This window comes from Zophobas morio, unplaced genomic scaffold (genome assembly GCF_036711695.1).
Source record: "Zophobas morio isolate AGI-343-1 ecotype UQ-CSIRO unplaced genomic scaffold, CSIRO_AGI_Zmor_V1 ptg000021l, whole genome shotgun sequence".
Taxonomy (NCBI): domain Eukaryota; kingdom Metazoa; phylum Arthropoda; class Insecta; order Coleoptera; family Tenebrionidae; genus Zophobas; species Zophobas morio.
The window spans coordinates 17,766,037-17,779,401 of NW_026972126.1; the positions used below are offsets into that span (position 1 = coordinate 17,766,037).

The 13,365-nt window shown below is 34.9% G+C and overlaps 3 protein-coding genes across 4 annotated transcripts; 2 read left to right on the forward strand and 1 right to left on the reverse strand.

The window, feature by feature from the left end:
• Positions 1 to 3,749: 3,749 nt before the first annotated feature.
• Positions 3,750 to 5,692, reverse strand: LOC135133004 (cytochrome P450 306a1-like). Of its 2 annotated transcripts, none has more exons than XM_064061229.1 (6): positions 5,588 to 5,692; positions 5,148 to 5,457; positions 4,948 to 5,093; positions 4,688 to 4,890; positions 4,019 to 4,641; positions 3,750 to 3,969 (listed from the first exon to the last, which is right to left on the reverse strand). In XM_064061229.1, the coding sequence occupies exons 2-6, from the start codon at positions 5,455 to 5,457 to the stop codon at positions 3,794 to 3,796; spliced, it is 1,458 nt and encodes a 485-aa protein (XP_063917299.1). In that variant the 5' UTR covers positions 5,588 to 5,692; the 3' UTR covers positions 3,750 to 3,793. The 2 variants fall into 2 exon arrangements, with proteins under 2 accessions (XP_063917299.1, XP_063917298.1); XM_064061228.1 differs by having other exon boundaries at positions 5,516 to 5,685.
• A 170-nt stretch (positions 5,693 to 5,862) lies between these two features.
• On the forward strand, positions 5,863 to 11,384 carry LOC135133007 (cytochrome P450 2K6-like). The gene is made up of 8 exons (XM_064061232.1): positions 5,863 to 5,990; positions 6,949 to 7,059; positions 9,479 to 9,569; positions 9,632 to 9,947; positions 10,000 to 10,145; positions 10,206 to 10,399; positions 10,449 to 11,062; positions 11,110 to 11,384. Exons 4-8 carry the CDS (start codon positions 9,632 to 9,634, stop codon positions 11,283 to 11,285), a joined length of 1,446 nt encoding a protein of 481 aa, XP_063917302.1. The 5' UTR covers positions 5,863 to 5,990; positions 6,949 to 7,059; positions 9,479 to 9,569; the 3' UTR covers positions 11,286 to 11,384.
• A 50-nt stretch (positions 11,385 to 11,434) lies between these two features.
• On the forward strand, positions 11,435 to 13,287 carry LOC135131744 (cytochrome P450 2K6-like). The gene is made up of 6 exons (XM_064059591.1): positions 11,435 to 11,808; positions 11,867 to 11,950; positions 11,997 to 12,077; positions 12,151 to 12,344; positions 12,472 to 13,001; positions 13,054 to 13,287. The coding sequence occupies exons 1-6, from the start codon at positions 11,563 to 11,565 to the stop codon at positions 13,227 to 13,229; spliced, it is 1,311 nt and encodes a 436-aa protein (XP_063915661.1). The 5' UTR covers positions 11,435 to 11,562; the 3' UTR covers positions 13,230 to 13,287.
• Positions 13,288 to 13,365: the final 78 nt, after the last annotated feature.

Genomic DNA, 13,365 nt, shown 5'->3' on the forward strand with positions numbered 1-13,365 from the left:
GTATTTGTCAAGTTAAAACTGATTTTGGCAAATGACATACCTTCTAAAAAATAGAGGGCGGGTGGGCGGGGCTACTACTTGTTAAGTAAAGAGTAGTTTTTCAAATGATTACTCTCTAAGAAAATAGAGGGCGGGTGGGCGGGGGTAGTACTTGCTAAGATAAGACTGAACAATATTAACATTAGTCATTGAAACGAAGAGAGGTAGGTGGGCGGGGCTTCTGCTTGCCCATAAGACTCTTTATAAAAAAGCTAAACTCAGCTCCGCCCACGTTTTTTCTCTATTTCATTGACTGATTTTATTTACTGTAAAATGGGAAGTGAATTCTATTTTGACGAGGAGTAGAATATATCTCAAATAAAATACAAAGTGAAATCCCCACCCATCCTCCTTTTTCGATCAGTCATCACTATTGGTTCTGAGGAACGGAAGTTGAATTTTATGTTGATAAATAACAAAATCTAGGATTACAATTTACTTTTAACAAAATTGAAGTTTTACTAACTTTTATTTTTTTTTTTTTTCGAAAAAATGTTTCAATTTTTAGATTTTTGGATTTTTGACTTGCAGTTTCTCTAGTTTTCATTTTAAACATGTAATAATATTCAATTTTATGATTTTTGAACTTTTCCATTTTTCAAAAATTTTAAAAGAAGGAGATAAGGACGAAGTAGGAAAAAGTCTGTGATTGGAAATTGGTATGAAATAGCGGGAGAGTTTATTATTGATGTAGGGTTCATTCGCAAGTCTAAAAATGGAACAGAATTATCATTTTCGACTTCGTATGTGATTTTTATTGAAGGATGGACATAATTAATAAAATTTAGAAAAGAGTGAAAATCGTCAAGAGAACCTTGTGATAACCCAAACATCTCGTCTTAAATTGACTTGTGAAAAAATTTTGAAAAACCCGCGAAAATTTCAAAAATTAACAAAATGGAACCCTACATTGTGTTTATTCCTCCACTGACAAAAAAAAAAAAGAAAAAAAGCTGAGACCTCGTAGTTCTCAGCTACAAAAAAAAACTTACCTAACTTCGAATGAAATCAAATTAAACGTTCTGAATTAATGCAAATATTTGAATATCACAAATGTAATAAAAAGAAAGAAAAATCTGAACTAAAGTAACTGGATGCAAGTACACAAGTTATTACGGACGTGTGGTGGCAAATTTAAAATTATGGCAGTCAACACGAGAACAAAATTTTAATAAAAACTCTGTACAGCGACAGCGGCATCAAAGCGCCTCCTCGTGAATGCCTATGACTCCAAAAGTTGAGAGGGGACTCGGATCACTATAAGAGTGTAGCAATGAACTATATCAATTTCATTCTAGAACACAGCAAAATTCCCCATAGATGGCGTTGTAGCACGAACGGAGTTTGGGGCTCCTGGTTGTGGCTGTTCTTCCACCACGACAGTGATTCTACTATATTCCGTAAACCGCTTCCCGGACTTCTATTTAAGATCCGCATCTTTCCTGCAAATGGCACGATACATCCCGTCAGCTCGACTAGAAACCGCGCCCCCCGCTCATGCCACGTGTTCCTGTGTTATTTACCCCAATTCCATTTAAATGTTCACTTTCAATTACTCTGATATTAAACTACAACCGAACAAGTGTTAAAGTTTAAAAAAAAGCAATAAACAACATTTAAATTCGCCATACACTTTCGCAAAATATGAAACAGCTAATAATTCTTATCTGAGATTAACAGAACATGAAAATTTACGTTCAATTTAAATGATACAACAAAGAATAACTAGAAAATTGACAAAAAAAATCTGTATTCAACAATGTGGTGACCGAATTTCAATCAAATTTTCGAGCTGAAATTAATTAACAGCAGCCTAAATCACATTTAAATAATTTGAATTTGAGAAAAAAATCAATAAAAAAAATCGTTAAACAAGCAACCATGTGCACGTTAGCGTTTTTGGGTAGTGTGTAGTTTGCTTGAGATTTTACTTAGAGGGTTGGTTAGAAGAGGGCGGTTTGGTAGAAGATGGCGGCTTGGTAGAGAGGTGAAAGCGTCACTTTTAGTGTGTTTGTTGAGAGTGTAAGCACGTGGTGAGTAGGTTAAGTTAAGTTGGCTTGGTAGTTAATAAAAGGGAAGAAGCCTTTGTTTACCGACAATTAAACGTAACGCCGACGACGCCACGGTTTTACCCAACACGCGCATCTAATTCTTGCGCCAACAAGTGTAAATTTAATTCATTGTTTGTAAATTCAGAGTTGATGTTAGGATTTTAATCGTTAACTGCTGCTAACACAATTTAACAGACATTTGCTAGGAGTTTTTGTGAAATTCACTTAGTCAGGGTTCGTTTGATTTTGTTTGTCTAATTATGAATAAGGTTTCTAGATGCTAATACTTAAGTGTTATACTGTTGTTTTTATAAATCTTTGCTAGGTTTTTTATGTAAATATTTTGGTTGATAAATGTTTCCATCATATAATTTATCTGATGTCCAATCTTAATGTCAAATAAGAATTATTTGTTTTTTAAAATTTCACAAGATTGTATGGCGAATTTAAATGTTGTTTTTGTCTTTTTGAACTTTAACACGTGTTCAGTTGTAGTTTAATGTCCGAGTTATAAGAATTGAACATATAAATGGAAGTGAGGTTAAACAGAAACGCGTGGTGGAAGCGGAGTACGCAGTTCCTAGTCGAGCTGGCTGGATTTATCGCGCCATCTGCACAAAGATGCAAGTTAGAATAGAATTCAGGGGCGGTCAAGATGACGTAACGCTGTCGGCTTCGTTATAGCCGGGACCGAACTGCAAGTTTGCGCCGTAACGGTCTGCTCGTGTAGGCATGTTATTCGTGCCTTGTGCATATAAATAAGCTCGTAATAAAACTGATTTTGACAATTGACGTACCCTCTAAGAAAAGAGAGGAAAGGTACGTGGGCGCGGCTAGTACCTGCTAAGGTAAAACTGATTTTGGCAAATGAGATATCTTCTAAGAAAAGAGAAGGTGAGAAATTTCATTTTCTAAGAATTTATAAAAATTCTCAAAACTTCAGGGTTATACATCTTGACGGACTACTGATTCCAAAAACATTGCGTGTTTAGGGTCACGGAACAATATTTTTGAAAAATTTGGTGTGAAATACGAATTTTCTGAAATTTTAAAAAATAGCTGTATTTCAATAGGCAACTATTCAGAGCATTCGATTTTGAAGTTACATTTTTGGAAGAGAACTAACATGTAATAAATTATGAATATGAAGTCAATGAAGAAAAACATGATAATTAAAAAACAACATAAAAACAATAAAATAACCGAAAACATTATCAAATTATCGATATTGGTCAGTTTTTTCGATTGCTCACTGGATTAAGTTGATCTGTTAATAAAAAAATACTACCACCCATTTAAAATCTAGCGTATTAAATTTGTTAAATAAAGATTCATTATTGTTAAAAAAAATCACTCTACTGTTTATTTTTTAAAAATTTCTCGTTTCGAATTCACAATTGTCTGTAATCAAACCACAAAATTTTGATCCTTGTCCACTTTATTCTAAGTGTTTAGGGATTATGGAAATCAGCAGTGCGGAGGCGGAGCAGTCTAATACCCATCGCTGTTGGATACCGATAGGACAACAAATGGGGCTTAATTCAAAGTTGCCTGCCGCTTGAAGTTCCACTTTTTATGTCTCTATTTTATTCGGTGGACATTTTAAGACCATTCCGTCATGAAAATTTTTCAAATATTGGACATTTTAAATTGCTACACTAAACCAATGACTATAACATGTATTACAAAAACCATTTCCACATTTAAATTTTTACAAAAACAACTTTCTGAGGTTTGGGCACTAATGACAGCCCACAAACCTCTGAAAAATCCATAGGACTGGATCCACACGGCCCAACTTTGAAATTCTTGACGAGAACAACGACAAATAGATAAATCATCATTTTCGCCAAGTCGTATCCAACACACATTCTTTTACCTAAAACACACCACTTAACTTTACCCTTGCTACCAAACCACTTATTTACCAGACTGAAACGGAAGAATCAACTCCGAAGATACAAATTTTTTCTCGTCGTCCAAAAACCTCTCAGGGCGAAATTCTTCAGGCTGGTCCCAGACTTTCGGATCCATATGAACGGCCCACAACAACGGCATTATCATTTGTCCTTTGTCAATTTTCACGTCATCCACGTACACATCTTCATCAGCAAAGTGGGGAAAACCCAGTGGTACTATAGTTCTAATTCTGGATACTTCAGTAAGTACTGCTTGCGTGTACGGCAGTTTCGCAACGTCACTCATTTCGAGTGTTTTTCCATGTAGAACTTCAACAACTTCTTTGCGAACTTTATCTTGAACATCCTGGTACTGTGCTAAGTAGAGAATGACCCATTTTAAAGAACTTAGCGCTGTTTCGGTACCAGCAATAAACATATCAAACAAAAGGTAAATGAGTTGATCCATGTTGTAAATTTCGGGAGGACCTCCCTTAGATCGTTGCAACAAAAACGCTTCAATTAAATTCGTAGCAGAAAAGTCGTTAGAAATAGGCTTTTCATATTCATGAATGTAGACGGTTAGACATTCCCGAACTTTGTCCACCGTGTCGCTAAAAGTGGTTAACGTTTTCCTATATTTTGGCAAAAACCTAAAAAACCACTTGCATCACTTTAGCAAAATATTTACCATCGTACCGTAAGAATGGTAAAAAGTTTAGAGTTCCTCCAACCTGAGCTCCGTGCATTATTATCTCAAGATTGTGCATCAAGCTTTTGCGATTTTCGTCATCACGCGAAAACGATTTGCCCAAAATTAAAGTACCAACAACGTTGCTAATATAGTGTACCAAAGCTTCTGAAGGGTCTAGTGTGACGTGGTTACCCTGAGTCTTTACATGCTACTTAAAAACTTACGTAAGTAGTGAAAGCGATTTACATTAATGGAAAGAACTTACATCTACAAAGTCTTCAGCATAATTCGTTATAAAATCTTCTAATTCTTTTCTGATTGGTGAAAATTTTGTGGCCCCAACTAGTTTTAAAAAGTTGGTAGTGAATTTACGTTGATCCTTCCACAGACTGAAGGGAGTGTATGCTAACCCTATCAAGAAAAGAACAATTAAAAAAAATTGCTACTTTTAAGTTTTATTGCTACCTTTGCCACGAAACATTACATCCATAATAAAAAGTGGCGGTCTTCCCAAAGTTTCGTCTTTGAGCAAAATTTTGTTCAGCAATTTTGCTTCAGAAACGACGGCGATGTTTACTAAACCTAGTCTGATTCGAAAAATTGGCCCATATTTTTGGGCAAGTTTGGTCAAAGTCAAGTGGGGTGACACTGGGTCTAACTTATGCAAGTAACCTATTATTGGGAGATTCCATGGCCCTGGGAGATGGTTTCGGTTGTCGTAGTAGATATATAGGACAATAATTGAAACTAATATAACTAAGGCAGCCAAAATCATCTACAATATACATATTTCAAATAGATTATAGATTTAATTTTATAGTCCGTTGACTTACGTTTCTTGGTTTCGAAAGGTCTAAAATTGTTACTGTAGATTATAGATTTAATTTTATAGTCCGTTGACTTACGGTTCTTGGTTTCGAAAGGTCTAAAATTGCACTGACTGGTTTCTAAATGCAGTGCTGTTAAAAGCAAATGTAATGATTAATTAAAGTCGCGACCTTGCAAAGATATCAGCACCATAAATTACAAAGAAAGTAGAACGCAGTTAACGCTTGCTTGAACATAAACAAATACAATGTAAAACACCAACAGCAATTTATTTTTAAACCTGTTCCTAAGACTGTCCTTGATTATCAAAAAAGATATTACTTTTTTCCAAAACAAATTAGATTCGAAAGGTGACAACCTCAAAAGTACAAATCGGACAACATCTACAATAATCTGTCTGACATCTTTGGTGCTTCCATTGAAACTACTATTACTTCTATTGCTACTAAAAATTGATAGTGCTGCTTTTGTTTAAAACATGTAAGTCTTTAACATTATTAATGCGGTGAAAAGAATGTCCAAATTCTAAAATGTGATCGGCAAAAGCTGAATTTGTGTTAGTTATACCAGTGTTACCGACTGATTAATTAATTGTGTTTTTTAAAACTAAGGGAAAATTTTTCGAGTTTTTAATATTTCGATTTTTTGATTTTTCAGTTTTTCGATTTCCAATGTTTCAATTTTTCATTTTTTTTTTTTGGTTAGTACTTGCTAAGATGAGACTGATTTTAGCAAGTAACATACAATTTAAGAAAACAGACTGTGGGTGGGTCGGCCTAGTGCTTAAATTAAGCTAAGTTAACATTAATTTTAGCAAATGACATACCTTTTAAGAAAATAGAGGGCGGGTGGGCGGGCTTACTACTTGTCAAGTTAAAACTGATTCTGGCAAATGACATACCTTCTAAAAAAATAGAGGGTGGGTGGGCGGGGCTGATACTTGCTAAGATAAGACTGAACTATATTGACAGTAGTCATTAAAATGAACAGAAGTAGGTGGATGGGGCTACTGCTTGCTTATAGGACTCTTTATAAATAGGCTAAACTCAACCCCGTCCACCTTTTTTCTCTATTTCACTGACTGATTTTATTTACCGTAAAATGGGAATTGAATTCTATTTTGACAAGAAGTAGAATCTAAGATTTTAAACAAAGTAAAAAGCGGCCCCGCCCACCCACCCCTATCCCTTTTCGATCAGTCATCACTATTGGTTCTGAGGAAGCGAAGTTGGATTTTATATTGATAAATAACAGAACCTAGGATTACATTTTTTTATATAAAATTTAATTTTTACTAAATTTTAAATTGTTTTCGAAAAAATATTTCAATTTTTAGATTTTTCGATTTTTGACTTGCAGTTTTTCTAGTTTTCATTTTAAGTATGTAATTATATTCAATTTTATGATTTTAAAAGTTTTCCATTTTCAAATATTTTAGAACAAGAAGATAGAGGACAAAGCAAGGGAAAGTCTGTGATTGGAAATTAATATGAATTTGTGGGAGAGTTTATGTTGATGTAGTGTTCATTGAAAATTTTTGTAACTAAGTGTAAGGGCAATTTATTATTAATGGCAATTTGTGCAATGATACCAAGTTCACTCTCAAAGGCTTCGTGATTTAGGTATCAGTAGTGGTGGGTTTCCTGTAAATATTATAAGAAAATGAACGATTGGACAAGTTTTTTGTAATTCTTAAGTCTAAAAAAAAAACAGAATTATCATTTTCCATTTCGTATGTGATTTTTATTGAAGGATGGACAGAATTGATAAAATTTAGAAAAGAGTTAAAATCGTCAAGAGAACCTTGTGATACTAGGTACCGCTAAATAAAACACAAAATATATGGAGGACACAAAACGTTTATTCCTCCACTGACAAAAAAATCTGCGACTAAGTTGGGCTGCAAAATTTCCCGTAGATGGCGTTGTAGCACGAGCGGAGTTTGGGGCTCCTGGTTGTGGCTGTTCTTCCACCACGACAGTGATTCTACTCTATCGGCAAGCACTGCCGTCCAGCAGCAGTCTATCACGAAGGGAACGTACCGCGCGAGCAGGCTACTAGATGGCGCGATACATCTCGTCAGCTCGACTAGAAACCGCGCCCTCCGCTTCTGCCACGTGTTTCTGTGTTATTTACCCCAATTCCATTTAAATGTTTACTTTCAATTACTGTGATATTAAACTACAACAAAGTGTTAAAGTTTTAAAAAAAGCAATAAACAGCATTTAAATTCGCCATACACTCTTACAAAATTTGAAACAACAAAGAATTCTTATCTGAAATTAAGATCCGACATCAGACAGTTTATATGATGGAAACATTAATCAACAAAATATTTACGTGGTAGAAATAACTAGCAAAGATTTATAAAAACAAAAAAAGGTCTGGTGTAAAGTAAAACTTGTGCAGACAAAAAAACACGTGACGTTAGGAACTGCAGAACATGAAAATTTACTTTCAATTTAAATTAAACAACAAAGAATAACTAGAAAATTGAGAAAAAAATCTGTATTCAACAATGTGGTGACCAAATTAGAATCAAATTTTCGATCTGAAGTTAATTAACAGCAGCCCTAAATCACATTAAAATAATAATTTGAATTTGAGAAATAATATGCAATCAAAAAAATCGTTAAACCTAGGCAACAATGTGTACGTTAGCGCTTTTGGGTAGTGTATAGTCTACTTGAGATTTTAGTTAAAGTGTTAGTTAGAGAGGTGAAAGCGTCACTTTTGGTGTGTTTGTTGTGAATGTAACCACGTGGTGAGTGTAAATTTAATTCATTGTTTGTAAATTCACAGTTCATGTTAGAACTTTAATCGTTAGCTGGTGCTAACACAATTTAACAGACATTTGCTAGGAGTTTTCAAGAAATTCACTTAGTCAGGACTCGTTTGATTTTGTTTGGCTAATTATGAATAAGGTTTCTGGATGCTTACATTATAACACTTTTTAACTCTTCACACAAGATTGCTAATAAGTCATTTACGGCGGTTAAATTAACCTAACGTTGTGCTACTGTGGAAAAAGACCGTAGAAAAGTCCAGCAAAATTCATAATATCGTGAACTGCGAGATCAAAGATTTCTCTCCTTAATTTCGGAGGCTTCCACAGTCGGAATCAAAACATGATCGTTTTCCGGGTTGAACCCGTGTAAATTGAGTTTTTGGGCTCAACGTTTCGCACACTTTCGTAAGCGGCATCTTCAGGAGTAGGGTTAAGAATAAGGCAAAAGAGCACGGTAACTCAGTATGTCAACCATACCAAAGGCGAAACTCTTTTGGCGGGAAGAATTTGGTTATGCTCAAATTTTATTTCACACCAGATCTGTTGTGTTTGCAAATCTTTACTAGTTTTTTTATGTAAATATTTTGGTTGATGAATATTTCCATCATACAAATTATCTGTTGTCCAATCTTAATCTCAAATAAAAATTATTTGTTTTTTAAAATTTCACAAAATTGTATGGCGAATTTAAATGTTGTTTTTGTCTTTTTGAACTTTAACACTTGTTCAGTTGTAGTTTAATGTCCGAGTTATAAGAATTGAATATATAAATGTAAATGAGGTTAAATAACACAGAAACACGTGGTGGAAGCGGAGTGCGCGGTTCCTAGTCGAGCTGGCTGGATTTATCGCGCCATCTGCACAAAGATGCAAGTTAGAATAGAATTCAGGGGCGGTCGAAATGACGTAACGCTGTCGGTTTCGTGATAGCCAGGACCCAACTGCGAGGGTGGGTGGGCGGTTCTAATAGTTGCTAAAATAAGACCGATTTTGGCAAATGAAATAAGCGAGGACCGCGATCCCCTTAGGATTTCTTCATTTTATTCTTAATTTTTATTAATAACTAAAAAATGTACATAATTATGTTCCACATTTTTGGGGGACATGTACTCCTGTACCCTAGACCACGAGGCGCCTCTGAATAATACATATTCTACTGACATAAATAACAACACAACAGGTTTTTCTACTTACGAATTTCGATAATCTTGTTTACAATCTGAACAGTGTGCATGACAACAGCGACCTAATTTTACGTAAACACCAACAGAGTAAGTCATTTTAATTTTTTCTTTACAGAAAAAATATCACCTTAATGTATTTCTTATTTCAGATGATTGAAATAATCCTAGTTTGTTTTACTCTGTTAACACTTATAGCTACATATATTCATTATCGTCGCCAAAATTACCTCCCCGGACCCTGGCATTTACCAATAATTGGCTGTTTACACCGAATCGACCCAAAAACGCCCAATTTAACTTTTTTCAAACTCGCCGAAAAATACGGTCCAATCTATAGACTCAAACTTGGATCAATAAACACGGTATTTATTTCTGACGGAAAATTACTAAAAAAGGTGTTAATGAAGGATGCAACTCTTGCTAGACCACCCCTTTACGTATTTGACATTATATTCGAAGGAAAAGGTAAAACTAAACTAACGCGATAACCCTCAATAATTTTTCATATAACCATTAGGTCTCATATATAGCCCTCTTGACGTTTGGAAAGATCAAAGAAAATTTGTAACCAACTTTTTAAAAGCGGTAGGTGCCACCAAGGCATCCCCAAACAAAAAAAACCTAGAAAACCAAATGAGACAGTCTGCTGAAGAGTTTATCCAAGTAAGCTGACAAACTTATTGATTAACAAAAAAACTTTTTTTTTTTTAATTAACCCAATAGTACGTTCAAAATCAAGGAAAATCTGTGACGCTAAATCCAGTAGAAGCTGTAACAAAGTACGTCTCTAACATAACAAGCAGCCTATTTTTAGGGAGACGTGACGGTGAATTGTCTAAAACCTTGATAAATAGTTTTGATAAAATTGTAAAACAAAACCAAATGGTTGGAACGGTGAATTTCTTCCCGTTTTTGCGGTAGGATAAAAAAAATCGCCCCTATTAAATTGACTTTATCCACTTTTAGTTTCATACCAACACTTAGAAAAGCAGTACAGTCTATTAAAGATGCAATGAACGAAATTCACACCATACTTAACCAAATTGTCTGCGAAAACTTAGAAACTCCGTTCAACGTAATGAGTCTTGCTGGTGCGTTTATGGTGGAAAGATCCAAGTGTAGGTCAGACCAAGTCTACAATATTGATCAACTTCAACATCTTCTATATGATATATTCGGTGCTGCTACTGAAACTAGTGTTACTTCTATAATGTGGGTTTTGTTGTACTTGGCCCACTTCAAACAAGTCCAAAATAAAGTTCGAAAAGAACTTTGGGACGTTCTGCAAGAGAGAGACCCACGGGTGGATGATTTAGCACGACTACCATACACAGAAGCCACTTTAGCGGAAGTAGCTAGAATACGAACTGTCGTTCCGGTGGGAGTTCCTCATCACACATCAGAAGATGTACGTGTTGAAAATGTGACAATTCCGAAAAATACTGTCATTATGTCGTTGCCGTGGGCGATTCATATGGACCCAAAAGTGTGGAAGGACCCTGAGGAGTTTTGTCCTGGGCGGTTTTTAAATGACGAAGGAAAATTTTGTCAGTCTGAATCATTTGTTCCATTCCAAGCTGGTAAAATAAGGGTTTCAAAATATCACGAGTTAAAGATGGTGTTTTAGGGAAAAGGATGTGTGTTGGTAAAGACCTAGCAAACATGATGACCTTTCTATTTGTGTCTACAGTTCTACAGAAATTTAAATTAGAGGGTTGTAACTCGGGTTCTGTAGATCTGTCTTATGTCTTTGGTTTCACAACAACACCGAAACCACAAGATTTGCTTTTTATAGAGTTATAAACAAACACTTTGTGGTGGAAGCACTTATTTTTAGTTTTAACTAGATTTTTCTAATTTTTCAATTTTTTTTTTTTTAATAAATTAAAAATATATAACTATGTCCTACATTTTTGTGACCTCTCCTCGACCACGGCCGGTTCTGAGTAATACATAGTCCCACTGATATCGCAGTACAACAGGTTTCTCGACGTTCACACTTCGAAGATCTTGTTTACATCCTGACTGCTGTGAATGCACCGCGAAAAAATATCAGTGTGTTATTGTGTTTTCATTCCAGATGACTGAACTAATCCTATTTTGCTTAGCACTGGTAATATTTACAGCTGCATACCTATACTATCGTAACCAAAATTCTCTCCCCGGACCCTGGAATTTACCAATAATCGGCTACTTACACAAAATAGATCCAAAAGCGCCTCATTTGACGTTTTCCAAGCTTGCCGAAAAATATGGTCCAATCTACAGACTCAAACTGGGACTGATAGACACCGTATTTATCTCTGACGGAAAATTACTGAAAAAGGTTTTAATGAAGGATGCAACCCTTGCAAGACCATCACTATATCTTTTTGATGTTATAGGTATTTAAAGGAAAAGGTAAACTACACCACGAAAATAGGAACGTAATTTTTTTTTCAACCATCAGAAATAACATGCAGTCCTCTTGATTCGTGGAAAGATATAAGAAAATTTGTAAGTAACTTCTTAAAGGTATCAGGTGCCACCAAAGCGTCACCAAACAAAAAATTACTGGAAAACCAAATGAGACAGTGTGCTGAAGAATTTATCCAAGTAAGCTAATAACAAACTTACATTTTAATATATTAAAATACTTATTACTTCTAATTTTTTTATTAACTTATAGTTTGTTCAGAATCAAGGAAACCCTGTGGCTATAAATCCAACAGAAGCAGTAATAAACTACGTGTCTACCATCACAAGTACCTTATTTTTAGGGACACGTGACAAACAATTCTTGAAAACTTTGACACATAATTATGACAGACTGATAAAAGAAACACAGTTCACCGGACCTTTGAATTTCTTACCATTTTTGCGGTACGTAATGACAAATTTCAACCGATGAAGGTTAATTTAACCACTTTCAGCTTCTTACCCAAATATAAAAATGCCCTTAAGTCTCTTGAAGAATTAATGAGTGATAGTTTTACCACAATTGACAAAATTATAAAAACTTCGCCCTTAAGAACTTGGTAAATCTTGTCGACGCCTTTATGGAACAAAAATCTAGGTCCAAATCCGACAAAGTGTACAATTCTGACCAACTGAAACATCTTTTATCCGACATGTTTGGTGCGTCTACTGAAACTACTGTTACTTCGATTCTGTGGACTTTGTTCTACTTGGCACACTTCAAAGAAGTCCAAAATAGAGTTCGAAAAGAAATTTTGGATTTTCTGCAAGATAGACCTCCACGGATGGACGATTTGTCAAAACTGCCGTTTACAGAAGCCACTTTAGCTGAAGTAGCTAGAATAAGGACTGTGGTTCCCGTGGGACTTCCGCATTCCACGTCGGAAGATATACATGTTGATAATGTAACAATTCCGAAAAATACTGTCATTATGTCGTTGTTGTGGGCGATTCATCAAGATCCAGAAGCGTGGAAAAACCCTGAAAAGTTTTACCCTGAGCGATTTTTGAATGACGAAGGGAGATTTTGTCAACCTGAGTCGTTCATGCCATTTCTAGCTGGTAAATTCAGTTGTTTTTTTTAAATATCAAAAATTTGATAACTATGTTTCAGGTAAAAGAATGTGTGTTGGGAAAGATCTGGGAAATATGATAGTTTTTATATTTGTGTCTAGTCTTTTGCAAAAATTTAAATTGGAGGGTTGTAATTCAGGTTTTGTAGATCTGTCGTATGACACTGGGTTAGCAATAACGCCTAAACCACAAGATTTGCTTTTTGTGAGGTTATAAATAAGTCCACTGACTTGTGTTTATTTGCTAAATATTATTTATAGTTACGAGAAATTAATAAAGCAATTAATTTATTTACAAATGGGATTATTTATATATCATCCAATGTTTTCGTCGTATTGACAACAATTTTTTC